General features: G+C 43.4%; 1 protein-coding gene across 3 annotated transcripts in view; it reads right to left on the bottom strand.

The window, feature by feature from the left end:
* PDE5A (phosphodiesterase 5A) overlaps positions 1 to 19700 on the bottom strand; it is a 202082-nt gene that overhangs the window by 9374 nt on the left and 173008 nt on the right. For all 3 annotated transcript variants that reach the window (XM_040330226.1, XM_040330209.1, XM_040330218.1), the window contains exons 15-18: positions 12019 to 12106; positions 9718 to 9818; positions 9313 to 9390; positions 5597 to 5660 (exon numbers count right to left, since the gene is read on the bottom strand). In XM_040330226.1, the coding sequence (XP_040186160.1) occupies positions 5597 to 5660; positions 9313 to 9390; positions 9718 to 9818; positions 12019 to 12106 (331 nt within the window). The remainder of the gene's footprint in view (positions 1 to 5596; positions 5661 to 9312; positions 9391 to 9717; positions 9819 to 12018; positions 12107 to 19700) is intronic.

The raw sequence follows: 19700 nt of genomic DNA on the forward strand, positions 1-19700 counted from the left end.
CCAGAGGATGGCGGGGGGAGGGGGTGTTTTTTACCCCCCGCGTTCCCACGTGCCGCTTCCACCTTGGCAACAAAAGCATCTAGGATTGCTGACATAACGTCTGATACATCGGGTGCAGGGGCATCAATTGCTAACTCAGGTGTTTCAGGGGAAAAGGCGTCTGCTTCTGATGCCATGCTAACCCACGAGCCTGACACCGACAGGGATTCCAAGGCAAGGTACAACAACCCCCCCCCTTCCTAGCTGAGACGAGGGGTTCCCCCCCCAGAGGACTCACCACCCTAGAACAGTACCCTACGGCTGTGGTTCGCTTCCTACTTGAGCTGCTTCTCCTTATCAGCTGTCTGTGTCAGTATGACCACTCCACAGTGTGTGTCTGCAAGCTTGCGCCATTTAAATGCTGTGATACGGCGTGGACCACGAGAACATGGCCACCGAGTGACAGATAGAGGCCAAAAAACGCCACGAGCCACAAGAAGATGGCCCGCTGAGCAGCAGATAGAGGCCAAACACAGCGTGGACCACAAGAAAGTGGCCGCTGAACAGCAGATAGAGGCAAACAGGCACTGGTCGCCGCCAAAATGGCCGCCGACAGCATGGAGGGGGAACACACAGGTAAGTAAAACTTTTCATGGCAGCTCACTAGCATTGTAAGTGGATGCCCAGCCTAGCTCAGAGAACCCAGGGAGGAGGGAAGGGACAGAGGGAGGAAAGGAAGGATGGAACCTCCTACTCGACCTCCCCGGGAATGTGCAGTTATGTCCTCCTGCCGAAGCAGGGAATTGCTACTTACCCTTCCTGTGTGGATTATGCTGGAAGCATCCCAGACATACCATCCGCCGCATGGTTACAGTGGTGACTGACGGCCCAGCCAATGCGGCTCGGCCCTATAGACCGGTCATATGCGTGCCCTGAAGCGTGTAGCTCACCGGCCACGGTAGAGCAGCATGTCGTGGATGACCCAGCACATAGTTACGGTCGGCACACGCTCGATGGCCGAAACAAGGATCTGGGATCCAGCCTGTCACACAGTCGGCAGTTTATCATAGATCACAGGAACAATCAAAAAAATAAAAATAATAAAATTCAATTTGGAATAAATCTCCAGGCCTATGGGCCCGGAGGGAGCCATGTCTTCTACTTTGCTAGGCAGAAAAAAACTGATCTGCGAGATGCAGAGAGAGGGGCTATACCCAGAGGGACCGCCCCCTGGGCGGTACTGTATTAGGTGTGATGTGTTTAACACTTTCTACAAGTTTCTGCCTAGTCACTCCTGAATGAAGGCTAATACCCACTTTGTCAGGATTAAGGCTGTGTCTATCCATGAACGAAAGAGAAAAGCAGATTTAGCAGAGAGATGGCCTCATCAGTGTTTAGCTGATTCTTCATGGCCTAGTCCAGCGTTTCTCAACTGGGGTGCCCACATCCTACCAACTGATGACGCCACAGGTTGCTAAGGACATGTCAGATGCCTGCACAGCATTCTGAGTTGCGGATAGGAGTATAGATAGCAGCACAGAGGTGGAAAGATCCAGGAGGAGGTGGGGACTGTGCTCTCTCCCATCTGTCTGTATACAGGAATTCAAACAGAGTGGATTGGACTTCACAGGAATTGATTACTTCCCACCATTCTCCTCCAGTCAGTGGGGCGGTAATCAAACCCTATACATTTCCTAGCTGAGAGAATTCTGGGTTATACAGACAGCAGGGAGAGAAGCTGAAGTGGGGGGGGGGGGGAGCACAGCTCTCTCCTCCTCTCTGCCGCTAACTGTATTCCTGTAGTGATAAAAGGGATGTGGTGGGATGAGGGATTTTATGCTAGCAGACTGGATTGCGGGGGGGGGGGGGAGTTCTGCTAGCAGGGGAGACTTGGACTACCAGGGTGGATTAGGGGGAGAAGTTTTCCTGCGCACCATTGTTCAGATGCGCGCGGGTGCCATTAATTATTAATAGTACCCCCACAGATCTACAAAATGCATGTTCGCTCGTGCCTGCTAAACCACACTGTACCGCAGTACCATGCATTTTGGCGCAGCACGATTAAAAAAATCATGCCAGCAGCTTTTTTGCATGTTTCATATAGAGCGTCCTAATAAATTCGCAAAGTGGGGGAATGCGCAAAATAGCACGTACGCTCGTACATACTGTATCTCCAGAAGTATGTGCCCTCAAACTGGGGTGCTCTGAGATCCTGCAACATTTTAAAGGGTGTCTTGATTAAAAAATGGTTGAGGAACACCAGTCTAGCCAGAAGACTGGAGGTGGAGAGAAGACACCCGCTGTTTCCCTTCTACAGTCTATAACTGTTAGAGAGAAAGTTGTATCTTTCCCTGGCTGTGATGTCTGGCAACGCTGTGTATATCTCACAACTGGATGGATAAAAATACAAAAGTATTTCATCTGTGTATTTAGCTGTTTGGCTGGAGTTCAGCTGAAAGCTTTCCAAATGCAGAAACAGAAAATATTAAAAGTCTTATGCCGCGTACACACAATCGTTTTTCAGCATGAAAAAACGTTGTTTTTCAGCATGTCCAAAAAACAAAGTTTTCCCGACTTCATCATTAAAACGACGTTGCCTACACACCATCGTTTAAAAAAAATTATCTAGCAAAGCGTACGACGGGACTATAAAGGGGAAGTTCCATTCGCCTTTGGGCTGCTTTAGCTGATTCCGTGATAGTAAAAGACGATTCGCGCTTTTCTGTCTGTTACTGAGTGATGAATGTGCTTACTCCATTATGAACGGTAGTTTTACCAGAACGAGCGCTCCCGTCTCATAACTTGCTTCTGAGCATGCATGGGTTTTTTACGTCGTCTTAGCCCACACACGATCATTTTAAATGACGTTTTTGAAAAACGAAGTTTTTTCATGCCGAAAAATTATCATGTGTACGCGGCATTAGAGACACACAAACAGCGCATTAGGGTAGTCTTTAGCATCGCCATGATTACAGAGTACTCCCATTTGGTTGGAGAAAAGCTTGACAGGGTCCGCAATACTGACAAGGAAAAATCTGACGGGGCTTCCAGAGTCCAATAATGTCTCCACTGAATGTCCTCTTATAATGATTCAACCGACACCTATGCATCCCAGTCTCAGTTCCTAGGTGTCCTAAAAGATCTAAAAAATCTATCTGAAATTGCACTTCAGTCTGGTTCATTTGATTTGCTCAACATCCCAACACCATACCTTCACTATATGAAAGGTTAGAGTTTTAGTACAGGAGCTGCACCCAAAAGCCATATATCCAAGTGCTATGGGTACTTTTACAATAGAAGGAAGACCTTCGAAACAGTTAAAAAGGCAAAACCACAATTGCCATTCACAGCCAGAAGATTCTCATGAATGTACTTGTCTACACCCCAAACAATCTAACCCATAATATGAGCAGCCAAGACAGATAATGACGCTTTCACTTGACCTTCTGAAATTGACCCATGCAATTCAGATAATTATATCCATGGTTTCTGCTTTCCTCTTGCATTATTATCTGTTTTCCAGGAATTCAGGCTTCCTGGCCAGAGGCCCAAGGCTCCATCTGGTGCCACATCATCCACATTGTTAAACTGTCGTTTTATTTGTTTCTATTTCCAATGTTAAGATCTCTTTGTAAATATTTTCTGTGCTTCAAAGAAATAAATCTGCTTATGTTGGGATACATTCATGGATTCACATCTTGTATATCATATAGTCCATATAGTCTCAATATTTGCATTTCCTGTTAAGTTATGTTATAGTACGTCCCCCTACAGCTCCCTGGTTTTACGAATGTACAACCAAAACATACTTTGGTTGTTGTGGACAAATTTTGATTGTACAGGAAAAGGATTGTTTATATTTTGCAGTTTATTTGTATCACTTTAAATACATTGAGAAGTCTTCTATGAATATACAGCTAAACAAAAATAGCAGCCACCCCAATGTATAATTTGATTTTAAAACGGTTGTATAGTCAAATTTTTAACTTTTACCTACAGGTAAGCCTATAATAAGGCTTACCTGTAGGTAAAAAAAAAATCTCCTAAACCATTAACGTTTAGATAGTCCCCTCGCAATGAGCCGCTGATTGCAGTGGCGCATGCGCACAGGGTATTCTCGGGTTAAGGCCTGGCAGACGCCGGACCTTGCCGGAAAGAAGTCTCCCGCACGAATGCGCGGAGTGACGACATCGTGGCTCCAGCCACTCACAGCCCTGGAGCCGCGATACCCGGAAGACACGCCAAGGCATCAATGTCAGCTACCTCGTGTGGACCAGGTAAGTTACCGACGCCTTGTTCTAAGGTAAGTATTTAATAATGAGCTAGTATGCGGTGCATACTAGCTCATTATGCTTTTTCCTTACAGGTGACCAAAAAATATATATCATTTGTTAGGGGACTATACAACCGCTTTAAAGTAAGGTGCACATGAACAGAAAAACAAAACAACATTTTTACCAACACCAGCTAGTCGGCAAAAAAAACGTACAGTCTAATAATTTGCAATTGTTAAAAACATATGTAGAAGGTGCACAGCCTCTCACCAAATCCCCTTGTTAAAGTGCTCTATCTCGTAGACTGAAGTAAGGACCACACTATGCAAAGGACCTTGATGAGGGTGGTTTCCACATATATAATTAGGGCTGGGGAAAAAAAATCGGTTTTGAATCTTGAATCGAGTTGGGAGGTCAAATCGATTCCGATTTTGACCAAATAGACTTTTTAGATTTTTTTTTCCATAGGACCGGCGCTCTGCGGACTAGGCCGGCGCTCCGTGGACTAGGCCGAAGCCACGGCCTCTCCTAAAAAATCCTGCTCACAGCTTGCTGCGATCCTGGGAAAAAGCTGCAAGGCCGGACGCCGCAGACTAGGCCAAGCCGCGACCTTGCGCCTTTTCCCAGGATAGGGGCGAGCTACGGGCAGGATTTTTTAGGCGAGGCCGCAGCTTCAGCCTAGCCTCTCCTAAAAACTCCTGCCCGCAGCTCCTTAGGACCGGTGCGGTGTCCATCAGAAAAAAAAACTTGATTCGAATCGTGAATGAAGTTTTTTTTTTTTAAATTGCAGATCTTTGGAAGGGAGAAAATTGCCCAGCTCTATATATAATGTTATATATGTTGTGAAACTAAAATCTCTGTTTTAAGAAAATTGTTAGACAGTGTGTTTTTTTTGGTGGGTAGTTGTTTGGTGGCTCACTCACTTGGTGCAGGGCATTTTTCTCATTGAGTGCAAGGTGTCCTTAAAATGTGGATCAGGTGGAGATTGTGATGTCACTGCCCTACCTTTTCACCTTGTCCAATCAGAGAATGCCTTGTATTGACTAAGAAAAATGCAAGGAGCTCTGTGAATGGTGCCTGTGAAGATCAGGCGACCCTCGTTGGTTACTAGGCAGCAGGGCAGCTGCTCTGCATGGGACCTGGAGGATAGCAGTGATCACTGTAGTAGTGGAGACTGATTTCCAGCTTCCACAGGAATCCCACAAGTATTTAATATGCATAATTTCATTTGTCCAACCTGGACCAATGTAACTATGTTATAAAACTCATACCTGGAGTTCAGCTTTGATTATCAGATTTAAAATAAATATACAGGAATGAGCGTGGTTGAGTTAGATACAGACCCGCTGTTGAACTGGCCAGGGTTTTGTTATTGCAGACAGATCACAAGCAGTCATCAACATTGCCCTGCAGAGAACACAAAATCACACGTTTGAAACTTTGATTCATGTAAAACTTGCCAATAGTTTAGAGTTTAAGTAATATCCTTTATTGGCCAACTTAAGTTATTAAAGATCCATGTTTTCAGGGTAGCTTCAGATTTATTATAATGAATTGTATAAAGCCTGAAGAAGGGATCTAAGTTACCCTGAAAGCTTGCATTTTTTACTTAAATTAGCCAATAAAGGATATCACAAGTGGTTGTAAACCTCAGACATGAAATATGAACAAAGCATATCTCTCTATAGTGTGTACTTGACTCAATTCAGAGCACTAAGTGTAGTTTCTGTCTGCATCTTCTTTCCTCTTCTATCTGCATGAGTCAGTTCTTACAGGTTTTCCTGACACCAAGAGAAACAAAGGTGACAGTGGCAGACAGCCTCAGCTCTGTTCCTCTGTGCTTTTCCCTCCAATCATCTACTGAGCTCTGCAGAGTGTAACTTCAGCTCCCTGTCCTCTGTTTTCTGAAAGTTCAGACAAGCTGTATGAACTCCACACTTTGAATAGCTGTAGAAAAAAGATGGCTGCATATAAACAGGTACAGGAGTTTTTTTTAACCTCAGTGACTAGTCACATCACTGGGTTTAGGGAAGGGGTTACAACCACTTTAAACACCAAACTTTCCATATTAATCAATGGCCAACATGGTACAATATTCTACTATGTACAACATGATATACACTGTATGCCGAGTAATTTCAAACTGCATCAACTTACATTTATGAACATTATACTGCAGTATTCAAAGAAAATAATGTTGATGGAAACTAAAAGGGAGTTATATTTGCCAGAGAAAACTGAATAAAATACCTTTTCCCAAAAATGTCCAGTTATATTTTAAGGGGCTTTACTTTCTTCATTATCCAAAGAAATAGGGACCTGGAAACTAACATCTCTTATAATCCTGGGTCCCAGGAGAATCCTTACTTGTGTTGTTTTAAACAGTAAAAAAACAGACCACCTGTTATCATTCTAAAAAAGTAGGTTCATGCACTTTTACAGTTTTGTTCTGTAAGAGCTATAACAAAATGCAGCACATCCCCCCAAAAAATGGCAGGCATGGCACGTTTCACCTTTATTTCAATGCATTGGGGAGTAAAAAGACTGTTGCTACTGAAAAAAATGAACTGTTTGCATACAAAATGACCACATAACTGAATACTAATACCCTATACCAGTGATGGCTAACCTTGGCACCCCAGATGTTTTGGAACTACATTTCCCATGATGCTCATGTGCTCTGCATTGTAGTTGAGCATCATGGGAAATGTAGTTCCAAAACATCTGGGGTGCCAAGGTTCGCCATCACTGCCCTATACTAAAAAAAAAAAAAAGTAAACTGTAGATTAATTTAGAAAAAAGGCTGTTAACAGATCATATTGTGGATTTTTCATTATTGCTTGCAATGAGCCTTTGAGACACACCTAAAAAACAAAGTAGCTCTGAGTCCTGTTTGCATATGCCTATGTTTGGGATTGGAACGTCTACCATGGAGACAAAATCCTGCAACAATGGCATTTGTTGATAAAGCTGGAAAACCCCAAAAATCCTCAACATAGAAAATCCCTATATTCCACTCTATCTTATCTTATCTTATCTTCTCATACTGTGATCTGTTAATGGAAAAGAAGCAAAATATAAACATCTAGGTTTAAAAAGAGGGGAGAAAGGTTTGAACTGTCAGGGTTTTGTTTCAGTCTATATACCTGATGTGAGGATTTCCCTCACTTTCTTTGTGTGCACTGGTCGGGAAGTGAGAGACAGCCTCATCAGAGAGGCACAGAGAGCAATACAAATATTGATAGAAGTTCTAATCCTTCTCTATTCTATCCATGACAAATACAATTTGGCTGGAGTTAGGCTTTAAACATTGGAAGGTTGCGGCTTGGTTTCACCCCATTTGAGAAGGATACAGTGCAGCAAGTGTTACGACAGGTAGGTGCTACCAAAAGTAACATCAAAATAAACTCCACATAGCATTATGAACTAATATACAAAATCTGATTTGCCTCTATTTTGTCTTGTGGGTTATTGTGAGATTGCGTAGGAGTTACAGATATAGAATATGTAAGATTTATAGTGAGGTTTAGTGTAAGTGTTTCAGCAGGGACTGGCCGAATTTGATCCATGCATGGGCACTGTGATTGTACAAAAGTCAAATCTACTGACTGACTTCTGTAAAATTGTCCTGCTAGATTTCCCTCGCTCGATCGGTGCTGCAGGCTACAGCCTGTGCGCTGGTCAATGTATTCTGATTGCAAGGAATTCTCCTCGCTGTTAGAAAACAATAGCTCAGCGATCCACATTGAATGTGTAGATGAGGGAATCAGGTCAGTTTTATTCATTCAACTCACCGGTTGAACAAAAAAACTGACTAATGTATGGGATACCTTAGAGAGAGGGTTCGATTAAGGTATATAGGGAGAGTTGTGTAAGAGATGCAGTCAGAGTAGTGTAAGAGATATATGGAGGGTCAGGCCCCATACACACCATAGAATCTATCCGCAGATAAATCCCATCAAATGGGTTTCTGCGGATAGATCCTATGGTGTGTACACTCCGTCGGATATTTATCCGCAGATAAATCTCCCCTGGGATGGATTTCCAGCAGATGGATATTTGCTGACATGCTCAACAAATCCATCTGCTGGAATCCATTCCAACGGATGGATCCGCTCGTCTGTACAGACTTACCTGATCCGACCGTCCAAAGGGATTCCCTGCACGCGTCGTAATGATTTGACGCATGCGTGGAATTCCTTATATGACAGCGTCGCGCCCGTCGCCGCGTCATAATAGCGGCGACGGCGCGACACGTCATCTGCAGAGGATTTCAGCGCGGATTTCAATGCGATGGTGTGTACACGCCATCGCATAGAAATCTTCTGAAATCCTCGAAAGGATTTATCCGCGGATACGGTCCGCTGGACCGTATCTGCGGATAAATCCTCTCGTGTGTATGGGGCCTTAGTGTAAAGGGTTACAGGGAAAATGAATGTAACAGTTAAAAAAGGGTAAGAATATGGGTTAGGAGAAAGGTTAATAAAAGAGTTAGTGTTAGGCCTCGTACACACGATCGAACATGTCTGCTGAAACTGGTCCGTCGGACCAGTTTCCGCAGACATGTCCGACCTTGTGTAGAGCCTACCGGACAGTTTTCCGGCCTAGCGGACAGGTTTCCAGCGGACAAAAGTTTCTTAGCATGCTAAGAAACTTGTCCGCTGGAAGCCTGTCCGTCGGACATGTCCGATGGTTAGTACGACGCATCGGACATGTCCGCTGGCCCGAAATCCCGCGCATGCGTCAAATTGCTTCCACGCATGCGTGGAAGCATTAAACTCCCATGTCAGAGAACGTCGGTGTCTTCTACGTCACCGCGTTCTCTGTCCGCGGGGATTTTGGTCTGATGGTGTGTACACACATCAGACCAAAGGATCCCAGCAGACATGTCCGATAAAAACGGTCCATGGACCGTTTTCATCGGACATGTCTGCTTGTGTGTACAAGGCCTAAGTGTAAGAAGTTACATGCTCAGACAACCAGTGCTCATCTCCCAATGCTGAAAGCTAATGTATCAAAGCAACAACCCTATGCAAACAATGTAATTTTTAATACTTACACAAACAATTCTTTTTGTGTTGGATCATCAAGCCTGAATTGCTTTCTTTTTATAAGTTCAAAGAAATCACCTCTCCTCCTGCAAAGCAAACACATTGTTTTACTTGATAGATTGCACCCTAATTATGACCAGCAGTAAACTCTCTCTGACTGTATTAAGTAAACCAACCAGTGCTTCTGGCTGTGTTATGATGGTTACCTATATGAAACTTGACGGTATAAGACAGATTATTTGTGACGCACATAAAAACTGAGTACTGCCAAAAAGACATAACTTAGCCCTTCCTTTTATGGTCAGTTAGACTGAGCCATGCCCAAAAAATAATAAATCAAATATGATCTTACTAGAGGGAGCAGAAAATAATAGAACAGTCAGAGGATACTTTGCTGGTCTTTGAAAACTTACTTTATATAAAGTGCCAAATCTGTAGCAAGGATTGCCTGCTTTATCATCTTCAGTGCAGCCTTGTAATCCTGAACAGAGAGCCCACTCAGAATCTGGTTACCCTGAGAACAAAAGGACATTAGTATTTTATATTACTTTTTGCAATCATATTCCAGAAATAACAGTCATTTAGTAATCTCTTCATATTGTTAAAAGTGTTTCAAATGTATGTGATGGTCTTACATTAAAGAGTCTTATGCCTTGTACACACGACCGGTTTTCCCGTCAGATAAAAAAACGATAATTCCTCTCAAACCTTGCAAACACACGGTCACACAAAAGTCCAGTGAACTTTTGACTGCCAAGAACGTAGTGACGTAAAAGACTACGACGAGCTGACAAAATTAAGTCCTATGCTTCCGAGCATGTGTCAAATTGTTTCTAGGATTTTTCCTGATGGGAAAAAAGAGATCCTGCGCTCTTTTTTTTCCCGGCAGTTTTCCCATTGGAAAAACTGCGATGGAGCATACACACGGTCCAAAGCTCTCATCGCAGTTTTTCCGACGGGAAAACCGGTCGCGTGTACGAGGCAAAAGAGTTGAAGAGCTCCAAACTGATATTCCTGTTTTTGTTAAATGCTGGAGAATGACATCACTTTTATCACCTAGTGTGAGATCTATTGTATACTGTTGTGTTCCTGGATCTGCTCGTCAATGTGGATACTGTGAGGGGTTTCCACTCTCCCTATTGAATTTACACTTTTTAGATTACAGAAGATGCAACAGGAGGAGATGAAAAATAAAAAAGTGGGCAGGAACACCTCAAACTCCCAGATAATTGGAAAAGCATCAGGATTAATGGCAGGCTCACCAAAAATGAAAGTATCAGAAATGAAAATGTTATAGCACTCAAGTAATATTTTGTTCATAGGTAGAGTGTGGTTAGTTGGTTTTGTACAATATGTCTTTGGAGAAAAATCAGCAGTTTATCCCAAGCATAGTTCTTTTCAGAATGAAAGAAATAGGGAGAGTCGACCCTTAGAATTCATCATGAAGTGTACATAAATTGGAACTCCAGAGCAGAGACCTCAGCATAAAAGCCTACTAAAGACAAACTTTAGCATTTACCAACATAATCACAATATTTTTTTATGGGCTGAGCCTTTAAAGTATATATCTATAAGTTTTGGATAGAGTGGGGAAGGGTTAGACCCTCTTTCAACATTTTTTTGGTGTCTATTTGTTCTGGGGAGATTTACCCATCTTAGGCTCGGTTCACACCAGTGCGACTTAGGATCCGACTTGTGAGACCCATAATTGCAGAACGTGTGAAATGCCATGTATCTCTATGAGAGACATTCCAATTGCCACTACTGAATTGGCTGCGACTTCAGAAAAGGTTCCTGCACTACTTTGATCCGACTGACAGGACTGCCAAAGAGTGTAAAAGTCTGATCAAAGTCACTTCAAAGTCGGACTCCAAAGCTGCACTGCAAATCATGCAACATTGGAGTTGGCTAGTGTGAACAGAGCCTAGCTTGTACTGGTGGCACTTTACTTGCTGAAAGTCTGAATGCTTGGAATAGGTAACATGGGTGATGTTCCTAGGGAACATCCCACTTGTCCATCAATCCGATCTCATAAAACTGCACATAGTGAGGATGTATATACAGTATGGGCCAAATCCACAAAGATCTGCCATTCTTCAGGCAGGCGTAGCGTATCTCAGATAAGCTACGCTGCCGTAGCTTAGAGCGTAGTTTCCGTATCCAAAAATAATTTGCGTCGTAAGTTACGGTGTAGTGTAAATGTGTTGGCGTAAGGGCGCGCAATTCAAATGACTAAGATGTGGGCGTGTTTTATGTTAATTCCTCTTGACCCCACGTAAATGACGTTTTTTTTTGCATACTCTACGCGGAAATCAACGGAAGCGCCACCTAGCGGCCAGTGTAAATATGCACCTAAGATCCGACGGCGTACTAAGACGTACGTCAGTCGGATCGAGCCCACATTCAGTCGTATCTTGTTTTGTGGATACAAAACAAAGATACGACGGGGCATCGAGGAACTTACGCGGCGTATCAATAGATACGCCGGCGTAAGTTCTTTGTGGATCTCGCCCTATGTGTCACTTTTGACCAAAACATTTTTTAACAAATAATTGCAAGCATGTTACTTTTGCAGCTCTCCCTTTTGTTCTTGAGGTGATTTAATCACATTGCTGTCAGTATACTTTCATTCTCTGCTCCACCATGAATCAATAATGAAAATTCTGCTCCTATATTTTATAAGCAACTGTCATTACCACTGAGTATGCACTGACCTGGCTATTCAGTATCATGAGGCACTGGTCAAAGTGGTGGTTCTCCATGATAGAATGACAGTAGAGTTGTGCTAATGGATGTTCACTCCTGAAAAATGGAAGCACACAGTTAGTTTCAAATTATATATTATCTTTTTACTAGTAATTGGTATAGCTACAATGGTGCTTTTAACCACAACATTAGCATCAAGTTTAAAAGGTAACTTCAATGTCATCCTATAGCCCAATCACAGCCAACACTTTTTATTTTGTTTTAGATAGAGACATCAACCCTTCTCTGCTCTATCAGAATTTTGGGGAGGTTCTCCCTTTTAGGCTCCTTAAACACAGGGCGGGATTTGTGACATCCCCATGACTAATCTCTGGGGGGCCGAGTGAAACATGTTGGGGCGTGGCCTGGTCAGAGTCCAGGCTGAGGTTGCCACTCCATTCATTGCCGCAGGACACCATAGATGTGCGACTTCCAAGGGTCACCCCTCCTTTCTTGCTCCGTTGGAGTAAGCCTGCTCAGCTGGGAATCTGTCCACTGATCCCCACTGAGCAGGTGGATGGCTGGTCCATGTCCGCTCTGCTTCTGCCGAGTGGACATAGGCACAGCCCGCTCTCCTCTATGGGCGTTCAGATGTAAACAGTGCGCCTGTCCATTATAGTATCATCCAATCCGATCTGCCAGATGGATGGGGAACATATCCCCATCCGTCTCTTTTTAGCAGAAAGGATCAGATGTCGGCAGGAGTCAACGGACACATGTTCGTTAACTCCCGCCGCTCCATAGAGGAGACAGGAGGGTACGATTGGGTCCTCCTAAAAAACTGACAGGCAGACTCGATCAGTCCACTAATGGGAAAGGGGCCTTATTTTTTTTATCAAAAGGTAATTAAAAATCTTTCTATTGGAGACACAGCTATAACATTTTTAGTAACACAGGAAAAAATTTGAACTTCTAAAAGTGTTTTTTTTTTATACTCTAAGTATTTCAGCCATCCTATCCTTTATTGATCCTAGCAAGACTATTAAAAAAGCCTGAGGCCCCGTACACACGGCCGAGGAACTCGACGTGCCAAACACATCGAGTTCCTCGGCCAGTTCAGCCCTGAAGCCGCCGAGGAGCTCGGCGGGCCGAGAGCTCCCATAGAACAACGAGGAAATAGAGAACATGTTCTCTATTTCCTCGTCGAGCTCCTCGTCGGCTTCCTCGGCGAAATTGTACACACGGCCGGGTTTCTCGGCAGAATTCAGCCAGAAACTCGGTCGGAAGCTGAATTCTGCCGAGGAAACTGGTCGTGTGTACAGGGCTTTAGATTAACACTGGAGTACAAGTTTGCCTCAAAACTCCTTCACCCCTTTGTTAATCACACTATATTGTATAGCAGCCTGTTTCAACCAGGGTTCCATTGAAGTCTACGGTTCCTCCAGAGGCTGTTAGGGATTTTTTGAGCAATCAGCACTCTGCTTATCCAATAGGTAACCACTGGCACCAATTATCTTTTTAGCTATCTATTGTACAAGGGGGACATTCTATCTTTTGATGACTGGTCTAAGAAAAGCCCTTTTCTACTGACCAACAATGTAAGGGAACATTTCACTGCCCACCAATCAAAGAGGTCCCTTCTCTTCTGACCACCAGTGTAAAGGGATATGACACTGATCACCAATGTAAGGGTGCACTTTTTCACTGACCATCAATAAACATGTGAATTTCTTCACTGATCAGCGTGTGAAAGAATGCTATTTTGTAAACTTTTTTTTAACTGTCTGCATTTATTTTCTGGCCATAATTATTGTTTAATTTAAATATTTTTACTAAAAATAATCTTGTGGTAGAGAGCAGCTGGAATATAACTTAAACATTTGTAGGATAAAGTCCCTGCCACAGACCCTCCTTGGTGAACTTGAACTTGAGAAAAAGTCTCTGCCACAGACCCTCCTTGGTGAACTTGAACTTGAGAAAAATTCTCTGCCACAGACCCTCCTTGGTGAACTTGAACTTGAGAAAAAGTCTCTGCCACAGACCCTCCTTGGTGAGCCTCAGAAAGACACCTCTGCCACAGGCCCTCTCTGGATTGTAATCTCGGAGATAATCCTGCTTAGATGAATTACGCCTGAATCTCCTTCAACTTGTCGCCCAGGTACCGACTGACAGGTGATCAATCCCTCAGTGTCCAGCTACCTTGATCCCCGGTGGTTTGTCAAGGCCCTTTTGGATCGCCAGCCTCTCAATGGCGCTCCTCAGATGGACTCCCTACCGAACAGCAGTACAGCTTGGGATCCTCAAAGGTGGGAACCCAGTCACTCACTGGGTCCCCGTCGCTGTTCAGATGCTCCAGGCCAACATGGTCCCGGAACCAGGAACACCGCGTGGCACGCACGCCCCGGCCAGGTAGGCCATAATGCCAGGGCGCCATGATGTGGTCACCCTAAAGGTGGGTGCTACGCTCGAAGAAGAAGAACCAGAACCAATGGCGTCTGCCTCATAAATACCCCACCCCAGCATGCACAGCAAGGTCAAACCCTCCTGATTGGCTGCTGGGAAAGAGCATCCAAACCTTGACTCCACTGCTGCCACCTGCAGCACCGGGGTTGGAAGAACACCCCAGCGCAACAGAATAGCCCACAGCACAGCCCAGCTGAAACAGAGACCCTGTTTTGCACTTAAAGGTGTGGTTCACGCTAAAAACTACTTTTTCTTATTACACTGGCCCCCCACATTACAATACGATTAAGCCGACAACAGACATGTTAGGAACGCCCACTCCCGCGGGACTCGCAACTCGGAAGCCACGGGTGAATAGCTGTACGAAGGTATGAACAGCATAAAAAAAAAGATAATAGGCTTAATCGTATTGTAATGTGGGGGGCAAGTGTAATAAGAAAAAGTAGTTTTTAGGGTGAACCACCCCTTTAACAATCTGGATCAGAGTTTAACTACACTCTGATCTCCCTCTAAATTTAACTAGTACACAGGCGCTACACAGGTATGAGAGCATGGTTAATGTTTGTTTGAAAGGAATTTGTATTGGAGCCATTTTTAGATTTTCGATTGAAACCTTTACTACCAATTTTGGGAATATCTGCATCATTTTAGTATTCTATGATTATACTGTACCTGTCATCAGATCTTAACCTGCAGTCATTTCTCTACACCATCAGGCAGACAGGAAGTGTTAGCTGATAAAGTATACTGTTTTTGGGCACACTTCCACACTAGCTGCAGTAGGGTCTGGTGTATACCCTAAGCAACATATTTGTGAAAGCATCAGCTGGAAGTTTCTACTCTCTGAGGCCTCGTACACACGACCGAGTTTCTCTGCAAAAACCAGCAAGAAACTTGCTGGGAGATATTTTGTTGCCGAGAAAACCGGTCGTGTGTACATTTTCATCGAGGAAACTGTCGAGAAACTCGACAAGCCAAAAAGAATGCATGTTCTCTATTTCCTCGATGGGAATGGAGAAAATTGGCTTGTCGAGATTCTCGACAGCTTCACAAGGAACTCGACGAGCAAAGCGATGTGTTTCCCCCGTCGAGTTTCTCGGTCGTGTGTACGAGGGCCTGACTCCTACATTGCATACCAGTTCTAACTGAGTTACGCAACTCATTGAAGCCATCATTGATGTCACCTGCAAACTGCCCTAGAAATAGCAAACACACCAACATCTCCCCCCTGCTCTGTATGATCCCATATGGTGGTGCAGTTAGCTACTGCTGACCTTTTTCTTAGTTACTTAGTTCTTGTTACTTGTAAAATAAAAAAAGGATTTTAGTATAAAAAAAAGCTCCCGTTTGGCTGGAAGTCATCCCTGTAACACAGAGGTGGCAGCAACTTCAATTTTTGTAAGCAACAAAAATATCTCAGTCTCACTACTGTTTGCAGCAGACAGTGGCTTGTCTATAAAAAATGAACAATTTCCATACATAATCATTGCATTTTATATATGCACAGCACTGACAGACTTCACCAGCAGGTGGCACAGCATATGACATTTGAAAAGTATAGTTGTAAATTAAGTTCAGGAGTTGTAATACTCAAACAAATTTTCTAATTCCCTAGTAGGGCTTACACAGCACTGTCAATCTAAGGGGCTTTGTAAACCGACTTTAAGCCCTGGTTCACACTGATGCTACTTTGAAATGGTGCCACTTTACTTCAAGTAGCGCGATTTCAAAGTAGCAAGGTCAGCGCGATTTCAGGTGTTACTTGATAGACATTTGTGTGACTTCATACACAGATGTCTATAGAAATCGCACCTGAAATCGGCAAAAGTAGTGCAGGAACTACTTTTGAAAATTGGTGCGGCACCGCAAAATCGGTGTCGCACCGATTGGAACAGTGCCATTGCCACCAATAGGCTATGACTTGTCATGCGATTTGATCTCTCAAATCGCATGACAAATCGCTACAATGTGAACCTAGGCTAAAACTGCTTCTCGACCCAATAAGTTAACAACAATGCAAAATAAGCTTGAAGCAGATCAAATGAAAGCCAGAAAGAGGTCTGTTGAAGATCAAATGCTCCTGTCAATGAATTCTGAACAATCTCTCTATGGGGGTTATTTACGAAAGGTAAATCTACTCTGCACTACAAGTGCACTGCAAGTGCAGTCGCTGTAGATCTGAGGGGGACATGCAAGGAAAATAAAAAACAGCATTTTTGCTTGCACATGACTCGATGATAAAATCAGCAGAGCTTGCCCTATTTTCAGAGCTTCCCCTCAGATCTACAGCGATCTACAGTGACTGCAATTACAAGTGCACTTGCAGTCCACTTGTAGTGCAAATTGGATTTGCCTTTCGTAAATAACCCATATGTTTCAAACCCATTTCAAACAAACACTGTATACACAAGCCCAAAGCCATAGGCGTGCACAGGGTGTGTGCCTGGGCACACCCTAATCACCCTGTGTGGTGCAGATTCCCCCTGCTATTTCACTAAAGCCCCCCAACAGGACTCCTACATTTTTATTTTTTTAATAATAAAAAATAAAATAAATAAAAAGTCCACTGACCTGTCCACTGCTCTACTGACACCTTCCATGTTTTAATACATTCGGGGTGCACACCCTAATGCAATAGGCTGCACACACCTATGCCCAAAGCCCATTATGCTATGAACAACCACAACACTACCTGCCTGGAGTTTGCATGTTCTCCCTGTGTCTGTGTAGATTTACTCCGGGTACTCCGGTTTTAATTGGCTCCTATCTAAAATTGTCCCTAGTATGTGAATGTATAAATATGAGTTAAGGACCAAAGATTGTAAGCTCCTTGAGGGCACAGACTGATGTGAATGTACAATAGATGTGTAAAGTGCTGCGTAAATTAATGGCACTATATAAGAACCCGTAATAAATAAAATAAAAAATAAATAAAACATGCATATAGAAGGGGAGAGCAGACAAATGACTTCATCGGTTTGCTGCTCCACCTTCACCGTCCAGTCACAAACTAAGGAAGGAGAATTGACTTAAAAAGTGGAACTTCAGCAGTGCTTTTTTCCCCTGTACTCATTTATCTGATGGGGAGAATCATTACCAAGCTTTCATGGGGTAAGAGTGTTAAAATGTGTATTTGTTTGATGATTGCAGCTATAGGAGGAAGGTGTGCACAGTGCAGCAAATAATTAAGATTTATACATTTAAACTGAGGTTCTGCTTGAAGAGAACATTTCATAGCCATTTCTCCTGCATTTGACAAATCTTCCTCTGCTCACAGAAACTGGACGGTGATACCATTTTCTCATACACCACTAGGGGTCACTTTATCCCCGTAAAGATTTATACAAACCTGAGAATGAACACATTGATAATACAAGTAAAATATAAAGAGATTCACAAAGATAATATTCATTTCTAAGTTTGTTCTATTGTATCACTTGGAGACAGCTATAAAGTATGTAAAGAACAGGCACAGAACATGGTCAATATGTTTTTGAGTCGTTAGTGAATAACAAAGTCTAATTTGGCATGCAGTGGCAATTTGGCAGCATTCTCCTGTGTAGGTCTGATCTTCCAATTTGTTGGCAACATCTCTCCATGGGATCCCCTTCAGGGACCTCCAGTCTTCTTTAACATCTCTCAAAATGTCACAGGCACTTATGGGTGCAGCAAATAAAACACAGGCGCAGGCTGAAGGTCACAGAATTGTATCCCATAAAAACTTAGCAACAGATCAAGGGATTGGTACTACACAAAAAAAGTAGAGAAGGGTTTGACTCCTTATTTGTTTTTTAGCTGTTTGTGAGATTTCCACTTTACTTTGTTACTCTGAGACCAGGAAAATAAATCAGGGGCTCAGGTTACACCAAAACAGAAAGACGCAGGCACAAATAAAAACCTCACAGAGGCTGTAACCTTTCCTCAACTCTTGTAGAATAAAAGGTTTTTGCTGCGGACTCTTTGGAGAGATTTACCATCACTTCTTATCCTTCTGACACATAGGGTTTTTAATTTATTCCTATATACATTCATTTTGTATTTTGCATTTTTTGGTATCTGAGCCTAGCTTTATATTGCTATTAACAGACCCTGTCATTTCCTTTTGTCAGCCTATTTAAACAGACGTTCAATGGGTTTTGCAGCTGTCATTTATCTTTTCTCTCAGATTAAAATAAATAGCCTTGTTTGTGGCATGACGTTGACAAAGGGGCGGGTCCCTGAAACATGTTTGTCCGCCCACTCAACCTTCTGACTTCGGTCTCTTCCAGCGTTTCAGAGGGAAGCCTCACACGCTGACAAGGGTCTGTACCCCTGGAGGTCCGGCATTCCACCTCCTGGCCCAGTGTTCCTACATCTCACACTGTTGTTGAGTGGATCCCCCACACACCTTGCTTTTCTGAGGCCTTGTAATCCAAATCACTGAGCGGGGCAAAGGGTTCTGTGCACATGCTGACAGTTTCTTGATCCACAGCGGTGTGGCATACCGCCATCGAGCTCAGCGCTCCATGGATCCTGTCTGCTGTTTACAGCTTCACTATTTTACCTCTGAAGTGCTTCCCAGAGACTTTTATATAAGTCTTCCAGTGGAATTTTTAATAAACTTTGACTTTTTTCTTCATCCAGCATCCTGGCTATTTGTGTACACATAAGGTTTGTGTTACTAAAACTGGAGAGTGCAAAATATGGTGCAGCTCTGCATAGTAGTCACTCTATGTAAAACAATATAACAGTTATTACTAGAGTTGACAGGGGAATTCCTCTTACTGAGACAATGAGGTTGATTTAATAAAACTGGTGCACTCAGAATCCGGTGCAGCTGTGCATGGTAGCCAATCAGCTTCTAACTTCAGCTTGTTCAATTGAGCTTTGGCAATAAAACTTAGAAGCTGATTGGTTTCTATGCAGGAGTGAGCCTGGTTTTGCACCCTCTAGCTTTAGTAAATAAACTACAATGTGTTCTCCCGGTGGGGGGTATGTCCATCGGGACAAGGCAGTAAATATTGCTAGCAGCTATAGCAGACACTAGTGATAATCACAAGTAAATCCGGCAGGCTGTTTTGGTTTTGCGCTAATATATAATTTAAATCGTCTATCACTGGCCTAATGCCTCGTACAAACGATCAGTTTTCCCCGACGGGAAAACTGGGAGGAGAGCTTTTGGCCGGGAATCCTGGCCGTTTGTATGCTCCTCGCAGTTTTTCTGATGGGAAAACTGCCCAAAAACCGCCGGACAAAAACAGAGAACCAG

Source organism: Rana temporaria, chromosome 1, assembly GCF_905171775.1.
Source record: "Rana temporaria chromosome 1, aRanTem1.1, whole genome shotgun sequence".
Lineage (NCBI taxonomy): Eukaryota > Metazoa > Chordata > Amphibia > Anura > Ranidae > Rana > Rana temporaria.